This window comes from Leptidea sinapis, chromosome 19, assembly GCF_905404315.1.
Source record: "Leptidea sinapis chromosome 19, ilLepSina1.1, whole genome shotgun sequence".
Classification (NCBI taxonomy): Eukaryota; Metazoa; Arthropoda; class Insecta; order Lepidoptera; family Pieridae; genus Leptidea; species Leptidea sinapis.
The window spans coordinates 3,743,088-3,767,967 of NC_066283.1; the positions used below are offsets into that span (position 1 = coordinate 3,743,088).

General features: G+C 33.6%; 3 protein-coding genes across 9 annotated transcripts in view; all 3 read left to right on the forward strand.

The window, feature by feature from the left end:
* LOC126969903 (transcription factor AP-2-epsilon) overlaps positions 1 to 23,868 on the forward strand; it is a 156,374-nt gene extending 132,506 nt beyond the window's left edge. Inside the window, exon 11 of the transcript XR_007730493.1 lies at positions 23,313 to 23,868. The gene's annotated coding sequence lies outside the window, so the exon portion shown is untranslated. The remainder of the gene's footprint in view (positions 1 to 23,312) is intronic.
* LOC126969885 (dual specificity protein phosphatase CDC14A-like) overlaps positions 1 to 24,880 on the forward strand; it is a 27,894-nt gene continuing 3,014 nt past the window's right edge. The window contains exons 1-13 of one of the 6 annotated variants that reach the window (XM_050815481.1): positions 1 to 523; positions 6,358 to 6,533; positions 7,000 to 7,138; positions 7,219 to 7,348; positions 9,010 to 9,135; positions 11,086 to 11,138; positions 11,223 to 11,404; positions 11,672 to 11,943; positions 12,236 to 12,315; positions 12,383 to 12,488; positions 13,374 to 13,460; positions 14,961 to 15,114; positions 15,559 to 15,741. In XM_050815481.1, coding sequence (XP_050671438.1) covers positions 147 to 523; positions 6,358 to 6,533; positions 7,000 to 7,138; positions 7,219 to 7,348; positions 9,010 to 9,135; positions 11,086 to 11,138; positions 11,223 to 11,404; positions 11,672 to 11,943; positions 12,236 to 12,315; positions 12,383 to 12,488; positions 13,374 to 13,460; positions 14,961 to 15,114; positions 15,559 to 15,741 — 2,065 coding nt within the window. In that variant the 5' untranslated portion in view covers positions 1 to 146. Of the gene's footprint in view, positions 524 to 6,357; positions 6,534 to 6,999; positions 7,139 to 7,218; positions 7,349 to 9,009; positions 9,136 to 11,085; positions 11,139 to 11,222; positions 11,405 to 11,671; positions 11,944 to 12,235; positions 12,316 to 12,382; positions 12,489 to 13,373; positions 13,461 to 14,960; positions 15,115 to 15,558; positions 15,742 to 24,880 lie in introns of those variants that run through there. The other 5 variants (XM_050815482.1, XM_050815485.1, XM_050815484.1 and 2 more) reach the window with 5 other exon arrangements.
* Positions 21,079 to 24,880, forward strand: part of LOC126969947 (protein NDUFAF4 homolog) — a 16,687-nt gene continuing 12,885 nt past the window's right edge. The window contains exon 1 of one of the 2 annotated variants that reach the window (XR_007730498.1): positions 21,079 to 22,903. Coding sequence is in view for 1 of the 2 variants with exons in the window: in XM_050815592.1 (XP_050671549.1) it covers positions 21,255 to 21,908 (654 nt within the window). In the remaining variant the exon portion in view is untranslated. Of the gene's footprint in view, positions 23,103 to 24,880 lie in introns of those variants that run through there. The other variant, XM_050815592.1, reaches the window with a different exon arrangement.

The window sequence follows — 24,880 nt, forward strand, 5'->3', positions numbered from 1 at the left end:
TTTACAGTCTTTTGTAAATATTTTTGAGTTGATTTTTTAGGATCGTGTTATTAATATCAGGCAGATTTATTATGGATTTGTTAATAATAGAACTTTGAAGTATTATTTTACAAACAATCTTATTTAAATTGATCATTATTTGTGCAATGACTCGGAATCCAGACATTCTTTTTATAACCGAATATATTAAAAATGTACTTTATTTTGCCACTGTAAGGCATGGAAGAACACTAACCAACTCAAACGATACACATTACTTTTGTGTCGATAAGGAATTGATATATGAAAACTACTATTCAGATTTCGGACCTCTAAACTTGGGATGTGTGTATAAATATTGCATTATCTTGCATGAAAAACTAAAGGAATATCTGAATAAACAAGTAATAGTACATTACACTTCAATCGATCCAAAGAAAAAAACAAACGCTGCGTATCTCTTAGGCTGTTACGGTGTTTTATATTTGAGTTTGGCGCCTAAAGATGCTCTGAAGCCATTCTACACACATGGTCAAGTTTACAGGTATGTACCTATCTTAATATATATAAATTACGTGACACGTTGTTTGTCCTCGATGGACTCCTAAACTAATGAACGGATTTTAATGGAGATTACTTCATGGAGTGCAGTTTGGTCCAACTTGAGATATAGGATAGTTTTATATCGAAGTGGGACCCATAATTATTTTTATTTTCAATATTTGTTTTGTATGGACATATTTTCTATGAGGAAAGTTAGTGACGCACGGTTTGACAGTTCTGCTGTGAAACAATTTCATTATAACAACAGAGCATTCTTTACGAAATAATTCTTGATGTTTTGAAATATTATTGGCAAATTCCTATAAAACAGTATTTTTTATAATCTACAGAACAACGTCTGTCGTGTCAGCTGGTATACTATAAAATAACTTTTTATGTTTTATATTTATATTAATATATGATGATTATTTCTCGCTACCAATCTCGTATGTCAATGAGAAAAGTTTTGTTTAATTTATGAGTATTAACGTGCTTATAATAGAACGTTAAGTTTATATAATATAAAAGGGGTTCTGTCCCTACCCTAAAATATAACAAAGGAAAGTGATGGCGGGTCACGCGATTGACTCGTGACCGGGTGCTGATAGGACAGGGCTATTCTGTTATCGAAAACACATTTTAGTTGGAGTTTAATGTTATATTATATTTCTTGAAATATATTTCACGTAGTGAATTTTTTTTAGTTTTATATCTTTAGGTATTTATTTACAGTGCCTAATGTATTTAATAAACTTGTTTGAGATTTTTTTATGATTGATTTACTTTTTTTAACTTAGCAAAAGTTTCAGTAGTTTCGGTGCATTATTTTGCTTAGATTAAATAAATAGTTTCTAAAGTTATAAAGCTCTATTTCTTATTATAGCTCAACTTTGACAGATTGGTGGCAAATGGTAATTGTTAAGCCTAAATAAATGAATTTTGCTTTTAAACCTTTCATTCACGAATAATAATACCACGCGCGCTCCATTCAATTCACATGTATTACTGTTTGTTGCATATAATTAATTCCGAAATAATAGTCAATAATAGTCAAATAGTGTAACATTACATATTTTTGAGTAGCCAGTGAAACGATCTAACTTTTGTTGAAATCAGTTGTATAATATACGAATTTAATAAAACGTAATCAGTGATTAAAATTCAAACTTAAATTACGTGTGTCGGTACAATCAAAACTATTCATAAGCGTACTTGTTTGTGCCGTCGCGTCTGTCATCGTGCGTGAGTCATCTTCACCGTGCAGTGCTGCGTTCAAACGAGCGAGTCAACTTGCCAGCCGCCGAGCTCCGTTTATATATCATATTTCGTGTTAGTAAGTTTATAATCTGATCGGAGAAAATATATTATGTCGCAAAATAAAACAAAATTTGGATGTTGTGAACGCCAGACTACTTCATCAAACATTTTAAACTGTGTTTCCTGCAGATTCAAATTTCATTTAAACTGTGTCAACATTAACAAGGGATTAAAGGACTTATCGGAGGAATTTAAGTCAAAGTGGATATGCCCAGGTTGTCATAGTAAGCAGCCAAAATCGGATAATACCAACACACCAATTCGATCAGCCGTAAATCACCAATCACCGGAGTCATTTAGTTATATAAATTGTAGAAGAGGAGGACAAATAGTACAAAACAATACGTCAGAAATATCAATAGAGAGTGTTCGACAAATTATCCGCGAAGAACTCCAAAATATATCAGACAATTTTAAAACGAATATATTAAAACAACTTGAAGTGCAAACCAAAGAACTACTGGACAGTTTTAAACGGGTATCGGATTCCTTAAATACAATTGAGAAACAACAAGAGATCAATACTTCAGAAATAAAAAAGTTAAAATCCGAGAACGGGACGTTACGGAATACGGTCTCAGACCTTAACTCAAGGATCACTCGCATGGAACAGCACGCTCGAGCCAGTAATCTAGAAATACAGAACATTCCCGAGCACAAATCTGAGAACCTAATTACTATTGCTAAGCAACTTGCTTCTGTAACAAATTATAAGTTGAACGAGGCGGACATCCATCTATGCACAAGAGTTGCTAAAATAAACAGTGGAAGTCCCCGTCCTAGATCCGTAATTGTAAAATTCAGTTCTCCTAGAATTAGAGACGATTTTCTTGCAGCGACACTCAGATTTAATAAAAAAGCAAGCAACGCAATTGATAAGCTTAACACATCTCACATTGGTATCAGTGGTACAAAAAAACCCGTATTCGTTGTTGAACATCTCTCACCATAACAAAAAGCCCTCCACGCAGCGTCCCGTAATAAAGCAAAGGAGCTTGGTTACAAGTTTGTCTGGGTAAAGTCAGGAAGGATTTTCATGCGTAAAACCGAAACATCAGAATACAAATTAATTAAAAGTGCTGAAGATCTAACCCAACTAACCTAGACCATATCCTTATCTCAATTTAATAACCTAAATAGTAATTCTTACTAAGTATAATAATTAAGTATTGCTAATTGTTTAATTTTAGTCAATCTTTGTCTTGGTCAATTACATATTTATTATTAAATACATACACAAATTATCCTTACCAATTTGTATGTCAACTGATAACATTAAAATTTACTATCAGAATGCAAGAGGATTGAATTCTAATGCAGCTGAGGTACGTCAACAAATGCTAAATAATAACTATGATATTTATATATTTACAGAAACTTGGCTTAATAGTGGATGTTTTGATGCTGAAATTTTTGAAAAAAGGTTATTCAGTATACAGGCGGGACCGCGAAACTTCTTCAGTTACTAGTTCCATAAGAGGAGGGGGGGTGCTGATAGCAGTATCTAATCAACTGAGTTCTAAGCGAATCAATGAGTATGAAAGCAATTGTGAGGATCTCTGGGTGTCAGTTACTACTGCTGGAGCTCGACCAGGCAAAAGTGCTACATCAATTTTATTATGTGCTGTATATCTGCCACCGCCAATCACCAATGACAGTCTAAAAATTTTCGTTGGCAAAGTCAATGTAAATCTGGAAACCTGCACCAATTACCAATGCAGTTTGATTTTAGGTGATTTTAACATGAGTGGAATTACATGGCTATCAAATCAAAATGACGAAATATTGAATTATACAAAACCTTCAGGATACGAAAACCGTGAACTGCTTTGCAAATTCGTAGACTTTATGATGCTCAATGACCTCAAACAATTTAACTTTGTGACAAACAAGCAACATAAAATTCTTGATTTGGTACTATGTAATGAAGATCTTCTACAAGTTTCTGAATGTTTGCACCCTGTAAGAAATGTTGATAAATTACATCCTACTCTTGAGATTTTGTTAAAAGTTAAAACGAAAAGATATACCATACCACTCACCAATCGACATAATTTTTTTAAAGCCGATTATAAAGAAATTAATAAATACTTAGAATCTGTACAATGGAGTGATGAATTTAAATCGTGTATATGCGTAAATGAAATGGTAAAGAAATTTTACGAAATATTATGAAAGACCATTAAAAAGTACGTTCCAATGACTAATTCTGGAAATTGTTCTTACCCTGTCTGGTTTTCTCAGCACTTAATATATCTGCTAAAGCAAAAAAATAATTATTTTAACAAAATTAAGAAATACAATAATCCTTTGGACAAAATAGAATTTGAATACGTAAGAGATGATTGCAAAAGACTGATAAAGGACTGTTACATCAAATACATCAATGGACTCGAATGTGAACTTATGAAGAATCCGAAAAAATTTTGGACACATATTAAAAACATGAGAAAGAATAGTTAGTTGTATCCAGACACTATGACCCTAAACTACAATGTATCATCAAATCCTAACGATATACCAGACATGTTTGGAATACATTTCTCTTCGGTATATGAAAATGATATTAGCGATAACAACAACGACTTAAAAAATCCAGAATCATGGACTGAACCACTAGACGTCATAGGACATTTTGAATTCACACCTGAAGAAGTCGCAAAGAAGCTTAAAATGATTGATACCACTAAAGGCAGAGGTCCAGATAATATACATCCACTATTCTTAGTTAATTGTGCTAATATGCTAGGCTTTCCCCTCGCATATTTGTTTAAAGAATCCCTGCTGTCAGGAACATTCGCAGATGTCTGGAAGGAAGCAAGAGTAGTTCCTATATACAAAAATGGAAAGAAAGACCATATAACTAATTACCGCCCAATCTCTATCCTATCTTCAATATCTAAAGTATTCGAATCACTGGTGCATAACGTTATTTATTCACATGTACAAAAATATATTACCACTAAACAACATGGATTTATGGCTAAGAGATCGACCAATACAAATCTTACACTTTTTATGTCCGAATTGAAAGAAACTGTAGATCAAAACATACAGGTAGACGCGGTCTATACTGACTTTTCAAAAGTGTTTGACAAGGTTAACCATAAAATTCTCATTGGAAAATTACATAGATTCGGGATAACTGATAACCTTCTTAAATGGTGTGCTTCCTACCTTTCTGAGCGATGGGCGAGAGTAGTAATGGATGGAAAAGAATCTCAACCATTTGTTGCGTCTTCTGGTATACCTCAGGGCTCCATTCTGGGGCCTCTATTTTTCAATGTCTTCATCAATGACATAATACGATCTGTAAATTACAGCGACGTTTATCTTTTTGCAGACGACCTCAAGTTGGTCAATACAGTAAGAAACAGCTCTGACGTGAAATGCCTTCAGAATGACATTGACAAAATTCATGATTGGTGCACAAAGAACAAAATGTTTCTAAACACCTTAAAATGTCAACATATAAAGTATGTTAGAAAGCGATGCACTTTGCAATCCGAATACTTCATTGACGGACAAAAACTACATGAAGTACCAAGTATTCGAGACCTCGGCATCCAAGTAGACAGCAACCTACGTTTTTCGGATCATATTGATAAAATCTCGGCTGAAGCAAATCGATCTCTGGGCTTTATTTTAAGAAGTACAAAGAACTTCAAAAAACCAGCTACAGTAATTAAATTATATAACTGTTACGTTAGGAGCAAGCTTGAGTATTGTAGTACAGCTTGGAACCCGACTTATAAGGTGCATATAGATAGACTGGAAAGGGTACGGAAAAAGTTAATTGGTAGTCTATCGTACCGATTCAAGACTCCAAATACAGTCAGGACATATGCAGACAAACTGAAGCACTTTCAATTACAGCAGCTATCCTCGCGACGATCTCATCTCGACATGTTATTTCTCCATAGGTTAATAAACGGCGGCATTGATTGTCCAGCTCTGTTACTTAAATTTAAATTTCCTGCCAGAATACCACGACATCTATGTGACTTGTTTGAGCCAAGTTTCTGTAAAACCAATCTAGGACGTGATTCACCTGTGGTACGCATTTCTCGTCGCTATAATGACTATACAAAGAAAAGTCCAAATATCGACATTAATTTTGATAGTCTTAACAACTTTAAATTAAAGCTTATTAAGTGTGACCTATCTACAGCCTCAGAATGTAATACCTAGATAGTCTTATATAATAAATTGATTGGAATACTGAATTCACAGATTTGTAATTAATATAAATAGCTCGTAATTTACTAATTTTAATTAATTTTTTTTTCTTTTGATTTCTCCTTACTAATAATTTTTGTAACAGAAAGCATGCTGTGATTACCTTTAATTGTAGGAAAAGTTAAGTTTTATAAGTAATGCAATGTAATTATTAAAACTGTAACTACTATTTCTTATGTTGGTGATCCATTAAATAAAAAAAAAATCCTTATGAACAGTGCTTTTAATATCCAGAACTTCTACTTGTATGCGTTTTCCTTATAAAGTTTTTCATTTCAGGCCGTTTCAAGACGCCTCACAAGGTGATTCCAACTATACAATTAGCTTATTAGACTGTCTCGAAGCTGTTGTGACAGCTCGAGACCTGGGTTTTTTCAACTTCCAAGACTTCGATTATGAGGAATATGAAAGGCTTGATAAAATTCAAGGAGGAGATTTGAATTGGATTGTCCCTGGTACTCATTATTATTGTATTTTATTAATAACTGTGCAATGAAACATCGAGTTAGTGTACAAATTAGAGTTGAACACTTGGAAATTAAATTCCCCCGCAAATTATCAGCCAAAATCGCCAAGACAATGACGGACTGGCGAAAGTTTGAAAAGTATCGAATCTAGTCCAACCCTAGCTGCGAACTCTTACGTCAATGGCTCGGTTGGCGAGTCTGCTGTGCTATTTCTTCCGCGACATCTGGCATCCCATGTGTCAATGTGTACGTTAGCTAGTAGTTAATTAGTTTAATATCCAAATTGCTAAGCAGCTAACTCCGAGCGTGGCTGACTGTTAACGACTTGTCAATCAAAATATGTGACAGTCATAATATATTCGCATTCCTCGTATATCTTTCTGTGTCTCCGCTAGAGATCTTGTACGCTTTGTTTGTCTGTATTTTTACTATGTCATGTCATGTTATATTTCAGATAAATTCCTCGCATTTATTGGACCAGTTGATCGCAGCGTTTCATTGTTTCATCCACCAGAAATGTACATAAATTATTTTCAAGAGAATAACGTAAAGATAGTCATAAGACTGAATAAGAAACTGTACGATGGAAATGTGTTAGTATCGGGAATTATTATAATTTACAAAGTTCTCCCAATTGTGTGATATATTAACATTATTTTTATTTTCTTTAAAGGTTCAATAATGTTGGTATTACACACTACGATTTATATTTTCCGGACGGTACTTGTCCTCCACGCCATATTTTGCTAAAGTTTTTGCAGATAGCTGAAGATTCACAATGCGGTATAGGAGTACATTGCAAGGTTATGTGTGTTTAATTTCCCTAATCTTTATTCAACCTAAATTTATCTTGTCAGTTGAAACTAGTAAGTTACTTTAAACTTTTGACGTTACTCGTATACTATCCTATGGCAGGGGTGCTCAAGCTTGAACTGCTGGCGATCTACCTCAAAATTGTTAGACTACGATCGATCGGCTCTGAGAGGCTTCAAGTATGTCTGATGATGGATTGTCGTCTAGGTAGAGTGTCACGATGACATAGATATTAGTTTTGCGCAAAATATGCATTTTTTAGTCAAGGTAAGTGTAGGTCTGCTCTTAAATGTCAATGAAAAAACTCATAATTATTATTCAAAATTGCGAGTTTATTGGTTCTTACAAAACAAACGCGTTCTAAAGTTCTAAGCTTAACTAAAGAGTGACTTTGGATGTTGAAGCGTGACACTGCATGTCCTGAGCATACTTTTCATAAGATGGTACGTAATTACCGATTTTAGTTTATCATACCGGATTTTTTTCTCGAGATCGACTCAAAAAGCACTCGCGATCGACCTGTCGATCCCGATCGACCGTTTGAGCACCCCTGTCCTATGGTGTTTTAGGGGAAAAAATTGAGAGTTAATTATGTGATGTGCGTCACATACGTCCTGATAGATGTGACAACTGTAAAAAAATAGTGGCGTAATGTTTACCTATATTTTCAGCAACTCACGCACACTAAAACAAAGTGACATACGTATGTAAGACCAAGCTACGTCTTACATACACTTGCACACTAAAGTAATAAACCTGGTCTGTTCTAATGCGTTGCCTAACAACAAGAGGCTCTATCAAGACGTATTAATTATCTAAGACCAATAAGAATTAGTTGATAATTTTCACTTCAGTATAGTGACGTGATAACTATATTCAACATATTTATGTTGGTTACTATGGTTACGAAGAAAAACTTCTTAAGTTGCGGTCACATTGTCGCAATAAGAACTTCTGAATAATATAGTAAAAAAATATGACGAGGAAAGAACCTCTGTATTGTTTTTAAAAGGTGTGACGTCATTACTGTTGACATCACAATTGCTATGTTGCTGAATATCACTCATTTGTTCTTCTAATGAAAACTACACGAGTAGGTATTTTATTACTTTCGTTTATTCAATGGGCAGCGTTACGACGTCCCAGAGAGGTCCGTACCGTACGACAGCCCGAGCACGACTGACTCAAGTGTCGACCGTGCGGCTGTATTTACAGCTAATCCACGTGTTTTGAAATGCGGCTGTATTTATGGTGCTCGGTGCACGTGCACGTGTTTTCAATCCATGTTGTTTTTACAATAATTTCACCTCACAATGTAATTATGAACTATTTTTAGCTAAAATTAGTTAAACTGAATTATTCTCGTTTTTATAATAGGCGTGTTGTAGTATTTGCGCCGATAAATAGTATAGTACAGTAAATTTATTTTAATACTCTCTAATAACTATATATTTTAATATCCTGAAAATAAATATAAGTTCATAGGAGAAAAATAGTAGCTACACACATACATACAATAAGTAAAGTTATACCTACATATTACGTATTCATTTTTTTAAAACCGGATAAGGATAACACTGTTGGTAAGGGAAAGCTCAAACTATTATCATCTAAATTGTATATATTTAAAAAAAAAATATTTTAAGTTCAGGCAGGGTTAGGCAGAACAGGCTCATTGATCGGAAGCTATTTGATAAAGCACTATCGGATGACAGCTCATGAGGCCATCGCTTGGATGAGAATATGCAGGCCAGGGTCTGTTATTGGTCAGCAACAGGTTAGTTAGTCATATTACTACTCAATTAACAGGTTCCGATGAAAAGTTGTATTTAATTTCTCACATTTGAATTTCATCATCATCACGTCGGTTTGTGTCGACTGGCGTCTATCCACAACCTAAGGAGTTGTTCTTGACTTTTTTTGAGCTAGCTGAACATGAGGAAGATATCTGATCTTGCTTGATTGATCAAGCCGTGATGAAACTGGATGGAAAGCTAGTGTAGTAACATAAGCGATGAAATAAATGTGGCGTTAATAATAGTTATTATTATTTTTTCCGTTTCAAATTCAAAATCTATGAATGAGTAGCTACATGGCTTACGATTTTTAATGTCGGTTTGACTTTTGTCGATTTTTATTTTTTGTGGAATAGGACAAACGAGCGTACGGGTCACCTGGTGTTAAGTGATCACCGCCGCCCACATTTTCTTGCAACACCAGAGGAATCACAAGAGCGTTGCCGGCCTTTTAGGAAGGTGTACGCGCTTTTTTTGAAAGTACCCATGTCGTATCGTCCCGGAAATACCGCATAAGGAAGCTCATTCGACAGCTTTGTAGTACGAGGAAGAAAGCTCCTTGAAAACTTCACTGTGGAGGACTTGAAATATCGAGATATATCAAGTCCTCCACAGAGTGATATATCGGGACGAGATATCCTAACTTGTGGCGTGTCGTGCGAAGGTGGAATTCGGCGGCAGGAATCAGGTTAAACAGCTCTTCGGAACACTTTCCGTGATAAATGCGGTAGAAGACACACAATGAAGCGACGCCTCTACGCAACGCCAAGTGATACAGCCGTTCACAGAGCACTGGGTCCCCGACAAATCGAAATGTCGATATCGAAGCGATAGAAATTGGTTCGATTTAGCATTGTTACTTTATACCAGGGGTGGGACAGACGCCTTAAAGTGATGTTTTCAGAAGACTATAGTGCAATATGTTAGTTGGCCCGAAAATGAAAGCTTTGTCAGCTGTCACTCGCTTTGAAACCTTTAAAATTTTGTTTAATTATGTCACTGCCCACTGGTCATAAAATGGCGGCTAGTTCTAGCGTTTGCGCATGTATGTAGCTCTCGTGTTCCATTTTGCATATTTGCATTACTAAATCTATCCTTTATGTTCTATGTTGTGACAAAATTAACACTACTACACGCAATTTCAACATGGTGAAAAATTGCAATACCTACATTAAAAAGTACAGTTAGTTATTATATAGCGTCACAACATTAAAAATGAATTTTATAATTTGGAGCTTATAATAGTTATTTTCGGGGCCAATCTCCAGATGGCGCTAGTTTTCAAATATACAGCTCATAATGCGTCGAGAGGGCTCTCTTTTCCCTATATAATATTATTATACTCTTTGCTTTATACTTTTATCGCTTCAGCTCACTTGTTGAATGTCAATTGTCGTTATGACATGTCTGAACTCGTCAAATTTAATCTATTTACTTTCGCCACAGAGTACTTATACTTATTTACGCTTCACCCTTCAACGTTCACACAAAACGTGTATGGTCACATAAAATGTTCATAAATGTTATCATTATTTCTATGTTCGTTAACATTGAGATGGTTATTTTTATTTATCAGTATTTCAGATAAACCTTTTGACATTCAGAGGCCATTTTTGTGTCCAGTAATATCTTGGCATAAAATGGCAGCCCTGTCACGAACCGGTTAGAGGAAGACAAAGTAGTGCACGGGTCTCCTGATGTTACGTGATCGCTGCATAGATTCTCCTGCAACACCAGAGGAATTACAGAAGAGTTTCTGGCGTTTATGGAAGGTTTACGCTGGTAGAATAATTTAAACTGTGGATAAATATTACTGATCCAAATATGGCAAAAAAACGTAACAGCTATTGGAAATGTAGTCTTTCACAATTAACAAATAGTAATATTTTTTTTTGTTATTCTTTTGAATAGTTAAAATTGTGTTTTGACAGGAATGGTTGGAGAAAATGGAACCATGGCTCAAAAAACAGGGCAACTTATATAGGTAAACAGGTGAAGACTTACTGCGTTCAAGTGATTTGGATATATAAAGAATTTTTAGAAATTAATTACATCTTTTTCTCTTTAGAAAACGAACATATGATAACATCAATAGATTACCGATTCATGAATATGGCGTTTATTCATTGGCACAGAAAAACCTAAGACAACAGCCTGTTGGCTCTAGAAAACCTTCCCAGCCAATACAGAGGCCTATTCGATCAGACACGTTATCGACCGCGCGACAGCAAGCCTCGAAAACAAGAGAAGGTATATTTTAACATACAGACAAACAGTGTTATTTGTCAACTTCTACAAATTATCTCAAACACTGTATTCGTTACGCTCTTTTTATTCTTTAAAGTAACACTGTTTGTATTTTTTGTAATTTTTTAAAACTTTTGTTTGCACAACGAATTGCCAACGATTATAAGTTTCACTTCACCTCCAACATTCAGAACAGTGTTGTTTTAAATTTATAATGAAATGCGTTTTAAATGGAGTTTAAAAAACTTTTTTTTTTGTTTTTTTCTGTAGATGAAGAAGACGAAATTTTCTTAACGTCTTGTGACCTAACAGTTCAGCCCAAAGAACCATTGACTCAATTAAAAGGATGTATAATTAAAAACACAACAATATCGGAAGATATAGATAGTAATAATGTTAACAGAACGTTTTGGAAGAAATGCCTTTCCTGTGAACAGTGTATTCAGTTGATTAATGATAGTTTTTGGACGTTGGCAATTAGTTGTGCAAAAATAACCCCAGCGGGTTGGCAATACTTTGTTTGCTGTAGTTTGATCGACAAGGTTGGTCCCTTAATAGCAAATTCTACTGTAGGTACGTAAAGTAAAATTAAATTTTAAATAGTCAAAATTAAAAAGGAAAATATAATAAGTATCTTCAAAATTATTTTAAATTTGGTACCTACCAAATTGAGTGATATTAAACACAAGGCAGCTAGCGAAGATATATCTTGATATTGAAATATCACCTGGAATTTATTTTATTAAGAGTTTGTTGTATTTATCTCAAAGAAATTATTACTATGTAGTATACACATTATCGAAAAGTAGTTAAATTTAATATATATTATTCGAGGCAGATTCTAATAAGACATCCGAGAAGAAGTTCGAATGGAACGTGAAAGTGCGCAACAACCAGACATCGACACAACGGAGGTAATCGTCATTTCAAATTCGAGATTTCGTTACTATATTATTGGAAATAATCGTATGAATTTTTCAGGGTTCAAAGTATGGCAGGGTCAAGGCCATGCAGTGGTGGCGATGATCCACGAGCGTTGCGAATAGCCGGGAAATGTAGTACTGCCAGATTTCGAGATAAAAATACAGTTAGATACGCTATACTATCTATGCATCACAGACTCGCACTTTTACCACATCCATTAGTGTCGCTTGAGATTATAAGATTTAATTTGGCTTAAAGGTCTAGATACCAGGCCATAAACTCCAAAAAAAAAGATTTAATTCAATAATTAACTTATTTGTTTCGCAGATTGAAAGAAATTATAATAATAATAGTAATAAATATGTAGTATTTTTTGTAAATTAAATAATAAACCACAAAATAATGAGGTACCCACGTCCTAAGCCTTTTGTTGGCCTTTATAAGTGGGTACAAACTGTACTTGTATATGGCCTATTCATAACAAACTCGAACAAAAGTCTTAAATTATTAAAAATGATTATTATATCTAATATTTCCCTAGATACTACATATTATATAATTATTTTAATAAGGTACCTACATCAGGATAAGTTCGGATAACTTATTTTGCCGCTTGTTGTGTTAGGGTGTGACACAAAAAAAAACTAAAAAAAAAATTATGAACGATGCGGTACTCGAACCCGCGACCTCTACAGGATCTTTACCGTTGATAACCTGCTCAAATATTTGGATTTGCATACCTATTAGGAAACAGACTTGAGATGTCGCTCTTGCAAATCTAAACAATTTGTTATGTTTTTAAAGTGATAAAGTCATATCACTTTAATAACAAAAGGAGGAAAGAGCGCTCGCTGGGAACGCGAGAGGTCGCGCATCGTTCATAAAATTTTGTTATCAATTTTATTTGTGTAATAAATCCCAGAAGTGAGGGTTACCACTTTAAAAACATAACAAATTGTTTAAATTAATACTAACTGAATTATGCGGACTTACCCTGAATCCGACATTACCATGACGCATTTATATTATATTGTATTTATATTTATAGGAATTGAGTAAAAATTCAACGAGTTGTCCAGTGCCCACATTTCGTACTTCTGAGGGTCCTGTTATAAAAAGTGTTAATGATGCTAAGGTATCGTAATCAGTTTTTATTTTTTTTCTAAAACTATAAATATTGTTATATTACTTACTCTTTTGTTAATAATTAAAAGTTGACTGATCAATCGGATATTTTAGGTTCCTAGTTTAAAATATGTATTGTCTACTACCTAATTAAGTTCGGGTATTCCATAAAAGTTTATAATTATTGATAATCTTGATCGATTTTAAAATACTCGCTATTTCGGTACAATTGTACTGGTTAAGGCAATCATTTTAAAATCGATAATATTACCGCCATCTGTGTAACGGTATGTTATTATTTTCTACAGGCACTTAGATACTGAATTTTGTTGTAGGCGAGACGCAGATTTTCTCAAGACAATTTCAACTCACGGTGAACAGAGTGAACTTTTAATTTTTAATATTTTATTATAATATAATTATAATTAATATTCATTTTAATACTTCTAATTTAAACTAAATATTAATAAAATAAAGCTTTACCGTCGCACAAGCATGAAAGTCCCGAATAAAAAAAAATACTAACTGAGCAGCGGTCAAAATTAACTTCAAAATTTAAAAACGTAAATAGTACTTAAATATTTTGTTCAGAATATTCATTATTACTCTCTTGCATGTTAATCAATGACCTGCACATTTTTAGAAACTGTAGAAGTAAATACAAACACAGTAAATAAATTAATCAACATATTTTACACACATTTTGTTAGTCTATGCTATAAATTGTTATAAAAACACATTTTTAGGTATAGACTAATGATGAGCGAAGCGTGCAAGAGAAACGAACATCTCTCTCTCTCAAGATAGTAAAGAAAAGCGAATTTGTTACAGCCGATTTTAATTGGCAAATTAAAATTGGTCACGTATTATCAGGCTGTCAGGTTGCAGTGCCGGATTAAGCAAGCGCGGGGCCCGTAGCAAATTCTTTTAAAGAGCCCTTAATCTATATTGGCAATAGTCGGTTACCGAGTGACTGACTTGTCTGAGTTTCATGTTTTTATGACTTCAAGAACATTCAATATACAACAAATCTTAATAAGTTCCACTCAAAAAAATACGCATAGGCAGAGATGAGTGGGTTCAAATATTCGGGGCCCCCATTTACGTGGGGCCCGTAGTAATTGCTATTTTCGGTGCTGGTTAATTAGGCACTGTCAGGTTCTCTATACGCCAATATATCTAAGTCTATGGATGCACAGCTGAAACGGTCTCCTTCTGTAATCCTCAATTTCTTTTTCTTTATCTCGTCACACGCATAGACCTGACAGCAATTGGTTTGGTAACAATAAACATTTGACAGCGCCATTTGTTTCCGTCATCCGTGTCGTCGGCAAGGTTTTCATTGAATTTGGGAAAACATTTTCAATGTAACAATTTTGAAAATTTTAATGACTTGTGATAGGCAATAAATACCTACCTCTACAACTCTTTCTAACTTGCAAAGAATACCTTAGATATACAAATTGTAAATTGAGCAATACATAATATTGTATTATTTATTGACTTTTAGAATTTCCTAATGCGGAGCACTATCTATGGCGACCGTTTCAAAAACATAAGCTCTGCAATTACGGTTAAACCACCTTGTACATATCGAGCCAGTGTCTTTGCTCACAGAAAAGAAATTGATCTGGAACGCAGAACACCATCCTCCTTCGATACAGGTTAAATATAAAATAAATACTTATTATATAGTTAGATATCAAACGAAAAAATTATTTGCCAAAAAGGGCACATTAGAATTAGGCGTATGTGCAGCAATTATAGGTTTTAGATGAAAAAGTACGCATTTTTGACACTATGATAATTACTCTTTTTTGGAGCGTGATACAGATGCAGATATTGTATTAACATATTTTGTCATTACGTCTCAAATTTTGTTTCAGGGAATTTTGCATATATTATGTTATATAAGGTGCAATGTAAAGTGCGAAATAAATGTTACTGTGTAGTGTATTCATAGACGAATTGACATGTGCGCACGAAAAATATATTGAAGCGAAATTACATTTTTTTACAGTTGAATCATGGAATGAACGAAATAAAGTATATATAAGCAAAAGTATAATATTAATTATCATATCATTGTGTAGATAATTATTTTTCAGCATCTAAATACTTATCTCAACCTCCAAATCGACGAAAATTGGGGAGGAGTCCAAGTCCATCACCTACCAGAATGGGTCTAGAGCAAACACGAGCCACGAACACTTTCTTTAATAATACAAATGATAGGCCTGGAACGAGAGAATCGAAGTCAGCTTTAATGGAGGCTTTGTCCAGACTAAAATGTGAGTATAAAAAGAGTTTAACTATTTAGAAAACCTAATCTTTAGATTTTATGGTGATTGTTATTTTTAAACTGCATTAACTGCTTTAAGTTCTCCAAGGCTGTCTTATCTGTTACACTGTTTTTTCTGCTTATCAAGGATACGTTGGAAGCCTCGTAAATGTATTGCTATGCGGATGACAGTAGGTACTTGTGATGGATACTCGGACCATTTTGGGCTCTTTTCGGAAATCGTGGACCAGTGCCGGAAGAAACTTATGCCTCCTATCGAGTCACCCCTTGATAAGGTCGCGAAAAGCGGTCAAATTAAACCTTGTCCAATTTGACACCCAGGCTCAAGTTTGTGCGTATAGTTACCACAAAAAAAAACCATTTGTCGTATCACTGCTCTTCAATAAAACTTCCCTTAAGCCTCGCTTCCCTCAAAGTCGGAATACTGGGTCTCGAAATCTCGGGTGATCACTTAAATATGCCAGATGACTTAGAAACTCATTTATGTAATTCAGTGCAAGACATAAACCTCCTTGAAAATCAGTGTTCGACCTCATCTAATTTTGAAAAGAAACTGAAAGGATCTACCCCTCAATAAGCTATTAGGTTCAGTTTTTGTTTCTTTTTTCCTTACATTTGATAAAAAAGTTCATTAAATTCTCGCCTGTATAAGTTTGAATTTATATAAATATATAATATGAATACACATATAAAAGAAATACGAGATTGTAACACACTTAATAATTTTTTACAACATATACCGCCTAAAAATACTTTAAAACTATCATATCTACATTTTAATATCAGGTCTTTAATTAAAAATTTCAGTTAATTAGAACAAACTATTCATAAATGTACTTTTCCAATTGATTTAATAGTGTTGACCGAATGTGGTATCTCGAATGAAATTTGCCATTTGTTTAACCTTCCTGGCTTTAACATGTACTCATAACTACAAAAAAATAAAAAGGGAGGCGGCATTATGATATACATCCGAAATCACATAAAATTTACAAAATTCAATCATAAAACAAGCACTTTTGAAAGTCTAACAGGGTCGTTTAAAATAAATGATTGCCAAGATGAAGTTGTTTGTGCAGTTTATCGCCCACCATCAACAAAAAAGAATAATTTTGTAAAAGAACTAGTTAACTATCTTTCTATATTTGAGTCAAAACTAAACTTACTAATGATTGGTGACATAAACATTGACCTAAAATCTTCAACGACATATAAAGATTCATATCTAGCAACACTCAGCGAGCATGGATTAATGTGTGGTATATCCGATTATACGAGAATTGAAATGAAACAAAACTATGTAACCAAATCTTGTATCGACCACATTTTTGCACGCTTCCCCACATTAAATCCGTGCTCGGCGGCGTTAGATATTGTACTGGCGGACCATCGAGGCCTTGTCTTCGCTTGCATTGGCGATGAACAGCCCGAGCGTACACGGGGTGATATCAAACAAAAAATTAACTATGACATTCTTTTTCGGGAACTAAAAAACGTTAAATGGTCTGTGACAAACGACATTAAATCCCCGTATGATATTTATAATTTTATTTGTCGATCCTTTCATAATGCTAACAATGCGGCTACAAGTACTATAAAAAAAGGATAGGTTTAGATTATGGTAAAAATAAATGTAAGCTGCCTTGGATCGATAATAATATCAATGAACTTTGTAAAAAGCGTGAGAAACTCTTTCGCAAATGGAAAAATAATTATTACGATCCTAAATTAAGATTAGAATATAATAAAGTTCGTAACAAGATACACAAGGTTTTAGAAGCTAAAAAAAATTCTTATTACCTAAAAGAAATTAGTAATAACTTTAGAAATACAAAAAAAATGTACCAAATAATAAATCAAATGTTAGGTCGTGTGTCATCATCTATTGATTCAGCAATTCTTAATGCATTCAATGCGCAAGGGTTGCATACTGAAATCATTGCAGATAACTTTGCGAAAAGCTTTGATAATGCAGTGAATGATATTAGTCCAACATGCAACATAAAACTTTATAAACAAAATAATTGCCGCCAACCAAATGATTCCAGTATCTTTTTGAAAAAAGCTTCAAGCGATTCGGTCTATAAAATTATAAAAAACTTAAACTCACGTAAGGCCCAGGTGCCTTCTGTATGGTATCAAGGTATCAGATATTAAATTAATTGGAAGAGATGTCTCCACGGCTATTGCAAACTTAATAAATTGCAGTATAAGCAAAAGTCATTACCCAAATGAATTAAAAGAAGGCTGTGTGAGGCCTATATTTAAAAAAGGTAAACATAGTGATTATGATAACTATCGACCCATAACAATACTATCATCGATTGATAAAAGTTTATATGCGAACAAATACATGGTTTTTACAGGAAACATGAAGTACTACAAAAAAATCAATTTGGATTCCAGGCTGGTAAGAGTACTTCAAACCTTTTATCAAAATTTACTGACGAAGTGAATAGTCACTTAAATCTTAAAAAACACGTTTTAGTATTATTTATAGACTTCTCTCGCGCCTTTGATACTTTGTTGCATAATCAACTTATTCAGGAGTTAGACTTTTGTGGAGTCCGTGGTCCATTACTGGAATGGTGCAGTGACTATCTAAAAAATCGGACATACAAAGTGAAAATAGACAACACGTTGAGTAAGCCAGTCATGGTGAGAAAGGGCCGCTTCACTTTCTTTCATACGTCAATAACATCAAAGATTGTATAAAAAACTGCACTTGTTTCCAGTTTGCGGACGACACTTGTCTCGTAATCGCGGACAAAGATCCAATAAAGGCTTGTGATTTTATGCAACAGGACCTCAATAACCTTACCCAGTGGTGTCATGATGTAGGCTTTGTTCTTAATCCAAATAAAACTAAGCTCTTATTGATAAAATCACCGTTTATTAAGAAATTACCAATCAAAAACATAACAGCTCACGAACATGTCTGCCTACATAAAAACTATCACTCATGTAAATGCACACCCTTGGAAATAGTTAGATCTCACACATATCTTGTGTTAATAATAGACGATAAATTTAAATGGAGTAATCATGTGGACTATGTATGCAACAAACTTAGACAATTCCTTGCAAGTATCTCAATTCTTAAAAATCGCATACCCTATAAAGTCAAAATAATGCTCTATAACGCGTTAGCCGAATCGTACGTTCAGTATGGACTGAGCAGTTACGGTCGTACTTACAATTCGTACCTTGACAAAATTAATAAAATTCAAGTTCAAATTCTTAAAAAAATAGTATCAAATCAAATTAAACGTAAATTTCAGGGTAACGAAAGCGGGCTATTTAAGCATTGTCAAGTGTTGTCAATATTTAAGCAAATTGAATATGCAATACTAAAAGAAAATTATTTTAATAATAAATTAAAAACAGCCATAGATCACCCCGTGTATACGCGCGCTGTTAGTTTAAACCGGCTGCACATGTCTCGGGCATCCAATGCGTTCGGTGAAAGAACAACAGCTTACATAGTACCTAGACTGATTAATAAACTGCCACGTGACTTGACCGACTCGTTGAATGAGACAATTTTAAAACAGAATTTAAAAAAATACTTTTTAAGACTTGACTGACCACCGATCAACTTATCGTGCTTAACTATTAAGTGTATCAAGTACTTTTACTTTTATTTGTATAATTATAATGTATAGCTAAGTGATTGTGAACTATTTTTTCTTTTATTAATTTAACTCTGTTGGTGTAGACTTAATTTAGCAATTGTACAAACCTCAGTGGTTTTTATTGCTTTGAAACCGCAATGTAATTTTTTTTTTTATTAATAAATATATATATAAAAAAAAATAGTAACCTGTTTCACAGGCTTTTGAATTTCGCAAAACCTGTGGTTTTTGCACTTTCTGTCTGTTTATGGTGTTTCTTCTTCTCATCATAAATTTATTGAGGGTCGACAATAAACATATTAATTTGTTTAAATTGTTCTCTTAATAATTCTTTAGGAGCAAATTCAAATTCATTAATTTTAATACCTTAAAGCTCAACCGTTTCCGAATTGGTGGTAAATGGTCAAAAGTATAACTTTCGACATTCATAAGTGTCATATTCTTGACCTAAATGAAAAGAATAATAGAAAGAAAACAAAAACTTTTCTTTAAATTATTGCAATTACAAGAGAGGTGTGAACATTGTTAATCAGCCTACAAAATCCACCGAATCACATGAAAATATAAAAAAAAACTATTTTAATATGCAAATTTTGATTTCATATTGTACAAATTTCTATTTGTATATCTCTAAATAGGACTTCTACCACCATTTTTTACAACAAAATTAATCATCGAATATTTGTTTTGCACTTTCATGTAACGAGTTTCCTAATTGTTCAATAGTCATAACATAAAAATACCTTCTTCCAAAAATTTTAGTAGAGGAGCCCAAGTGGCGATTTTAGGATTTATTCGACTGTATACCTGGTCGAAGCCTTAAGGCAGCCGATCAGATTAGTAAAAAATCGATTGTTAGTAAAAAATCGAGCGCACCAGTTTGAGATAAACAAGTTAATTATATGCAGAAATGCATACTGCATTTCATAAATTTACAGTTTGAGGAAATGTCCTCACATATTTTCAAACCAAAAATTTCAGACTATGGGAATTCCTCCACATAATTATTGTCAGATTGAGATAATCTGTATCTGTTATCTGACAAGCTTGAGTATTTCATGGTCACGATTTTCGAATAAATCATAACTTTTAGACAAGTCCAAATAATCAGTCGGTTGAGTATTTCTTTGTATTTTTTTTACATTATTGAAAACATGCACACGCTCTTAATATAAAGTTTTTTTTTTATTGCATCTAAACTCCAAAATCCAATAGTTGCCCACGACGCTCTAATCCTAAGCTCTAAATCCCTATTTAGCCTCTTGGGCTCCCCTACCATTACATAAATTGACATTATTTTGTCAATGTGCTTGTCAGGCTGTCTGCTATCTTTACCTGGCTGAGAACTATGATATTTGCTACTTCATCCATCCTATAATTTAAATGGAGCTTATCTAGCTACATAACACTATTAATACATTGTGAGACTCAAATGATGTCTATATTCGATAGAAAGTAGATAGCCTATTCGTAACTCTAATATATAAATATTGTGAAACAGGGCTATAGAATGTAAAATAGAAGTTTTGAAGCAAGTTACTTTCTATGAAGTTAGAGATGATGATTGACGAGTGTGATTGGTCATTACTCATACTCACACGCCCTCCTATGTTTTGACAGTTTCATTTACATATTTTCAAAAATAGAATTAAATATTTTTTATATTGGCGTTTGGCAATTCATCAGTTTGACATTTGACAGTCACTGTTAGTGTCTCAACGAGAAATGAGAATAACCTTACACTTCAAATTAGGCAATAATTCTCCAATATCAAATATGTGAAAACATCAGTTTTGTTTGTAATTATGTGAAGTATTTCACAATAATTTAAAACTCGTGGTATTTGTCTAAAATATTGCCACCTGAGATGGGTGCCTTATTATCCAGAGCGCTACGACCGCTTAAATCGTTCAATATCGAAAACAGAGCGCACCGGGTGATATCCAAGGAAAAACCACAGCCAGCTCCAAGATATCCATCAACAATAGAAGATATTCAGCGGGTTGAAGAGACTGTCAAAAATATTGATGATATATTAGAAAGAAAAGACCCAGGTTTGGACGACCGACTGAAAAATGTTTATGTAACCTCACAGGGTAGGCCTGAAGATGATATTACGAGGGAGGTAAGACAACAGAGAATTAATCGCCCTTTACCTCAGAATACAAAGGCTGTAGAAGAATTTGATTTTGGCTTGAAAGAACCAGATAAAGTGCCATACGGACGCACAACATTGAGACAAGCAATTGAATACATTTCTTCACACCAAATGAACCCTCAAGAGGTAACTGCAGCCAAAGTAGCATTTGAATACAAATTGAAGGAAGAGGACGCAGTAAACATACTCAAATACTTCAAGACATTTGAAATATTTGTCCCGGAAACAAAAGAGAGCAAAGCTGTATTCGCTGGGCCATCAACCATTAAGAAAAGATTAGCTCAACAGAGTATACCTAAAATTGAGGGTGAAAAATCAGTTGATACATTAGATCAAAAGAGTGAAAAGGTGAAAAGTGCATGATATTTTTAATTGCTCCACTTTTAAGTTGTGTTAGTAAAATTTTAGAAGATAATGTTCCATGCCTGAAGTTATTGGTTATTTATCCAAAATGAAGATTCACTATTATTATTGATACTTAAACTTCTAAAATCTTTTTTAAATTGTCTATTCACACTTAAATTGACCCATATGAGATAATGTGGCCTTTCATTGAACTCTCAATATTTATGATTAGGACAGTTGTCATTTTTACAGCTCCATGTTTGAGGATAAATATTGGTAAAATATTAGAACCCTAATCCCTATTGAAAGCATCATGAAGAATATTATATAAATAACTTTTAACCTTTCCACATCGGACGGTGCCCACAGCCACTTGAAATTACAAACACACAAAGTTCGCAAGGCACTCTTTTACCTCACCCAGTTTTCACCCTTATTATGTGTACAAGATGGTTTATTTTCCTATGCAATTATGAATGAGTGAAGTCCGATACACATTTCAATCCGTTACGATTCAAGTCCACCAATATTCGATGTCATAGCTTTACGGACATAGCATTTTTGTGTTCACTTTTTCCCGGGCGGAGCAGTGAGCGGTCGTTATCAAGACTTTGCATGAAGATTGTTCTTTGTGGAGATTTTGGTTTTATTTTATAAAGAACATATAATGTTTATTACAAAAACATAAAAGGTAGTAAATAAAATAAGTAATTAACATTGTAAATCAACATTTATTCTAAAATATACCTATTTTTAAACTTATTGTTGAATGAAAAGTCTTTGTGAAATAAAATAAAAACACAATATGAATAATTTATACATGGTCTTATAGCTTGTTCCAATAGCTTTCAGTGAGTCACTCAAATCACCCTAGTTATAAACATTTTATTACTACACGTAAAATAATACGCACGGGGAGTATGCTGCGCGAGCGCCGGACTAAGGCGAACATTTTGCGGCGGATAGCGACGATCTGGAAAGGTTAAAGAGTATGGTGTTGCAAGAGATTGTGGGTGGCGGTGATTTTTGTAAAACATAAAAATTGAAGATGGTGCTGTATATTCTGTTACTTTATTTGATTGTTAACTTAAATAACAATGAAATGTAAATATTCTATAAATAAATATTTTATTTGGGTTATTGTTGCAATTGTGTTTTAGTTAATTAGTTTAAAATGTGATTTAGCAGTAGCTATTAAAGTGTAAAACAATATTCATGTATTTCATTTCAACCACGTGTCTGTGATGTATATTCTAGCATATTCTAATATATATATATATATTTATGAGTAGGGAAATGGCATTTATGTAATTAGGCCTTGATGGAAGAGCGCATATTATGTTAGACTCTAACCCCCTTATTCATAATGGTCCGCTTAGTTTAAAGAGCCGCTAAGGAGTGTTTTTTCTAATTCTGACTTAGGTCAATAGAAGAAGACAGAGTGAGAATTAGCAATGCTTTAAGTTAGCAGACCATTATGAATATGGGTAAGCTTTTACAGCAAGAAAATGTGAATAAACAGTAGTTAATTAGAAAAAACTATAAATGATTTTTTACTTAGCATCAGCTGGGTCACTGTTACTCTCATTTGATTACAATATGATTCTAGGTTATGTAATATTCATGTGTTTACATTATGCTCAAGCCAGTATTGGCTTGCTAACTTACTAATTTAAAAATTAAGGAAGCATCGTACATGTACAAGTTTATATTAATTATAAACTTAAGTTAATTACAATATACAAAAATTATTGAGGTGATAAGATATGGGAAACAGAAATAAGTTATCTTGCACTAACAGAATGTTTTGCGCAATTATTGACATCTACATTTTTGTGACATGACAGTTTTTTTTTTGTATGGATGTTCCAACACCATCAAACTATCTATTACTCAAATCACTAATTCAAAATAAGATTCAATAAGATTGTTATATTTAAAGATTCAATACCTGCTTTTAAAAAGAATGACTGGCCAACGATCCACATATAAATATATGCAGCAAGAAAATAATATTATCTATTTGCAGTCAGTAATTAGGCAGAAACATAATGGTTGATTGAATAATAGATATTGATTAATAATTTTAGGTTTTATTTTAGTTTTATGTACATCTTTTTTCTCCCACTTTTTTAAGACTTACGATTTGTTTTTTTATTAGTTTTGTTTCGTTCTACGATTCTTAATATTTTTCCATGATGTACCTACGCCACTTCTTTCAGTGGGTCCCAAAATACATGCATTCTCGCCGCGCGAAATGTAAATTACTACTAAAATAAATAATTATTTCAATAACACTTAGTTTATTTGTATATAATCAGTAATGAATGATATTAGGTTACTACTAGGACTGGCTGTTTTAATGTTAGCAGTAAGCTGACTAACTGTGTCAGAAACTTTGAGAGTATTCCAATTCTGGGTGTAGATAAAGTCTTGTATGCAACTGTTGATAATTAGGTATTTAAACACGCATGTGATGATGTGATATACCCACATTCTTGTTTTAATACCTCTATCGGTGTTGTGATGTTGACTCGTCAAATTCTGGTAATGGTTATGCCATGTTAAAACCCCTTTATGAACTGATGCAGTTTCATGACATTGACCATGTGATGTTGCAATATGTTATTGTCACTTCCTATGGTAAATATTACAAAAAAGTTGAACACTTGTTTTAAAAAAAAGTTCTATTACAAATCCGTGTCTTTCTGTTTAGCGTCAATCTTTAGACTGATCTAAAAGGTCTAAGGCGCAGTTTAGTTCTAAGGCGACATACTACTTCTGTAAGTAAGCTGTTTCAAATGATTCCTCCTACCGCCGAATTCCAACTTCGCACGACACGCCACAAATTAGGATATCATCCCCATCATCTGGATGTGTGACGTTCCTCCACAGGGCGATTTTAGAAGGAACTTTCTTCCACGCACAAACAAGCTGTGAAATGAGCTTCCTTGTGAGGTGTTTCCAGGACGATACGACATATTGTGTAA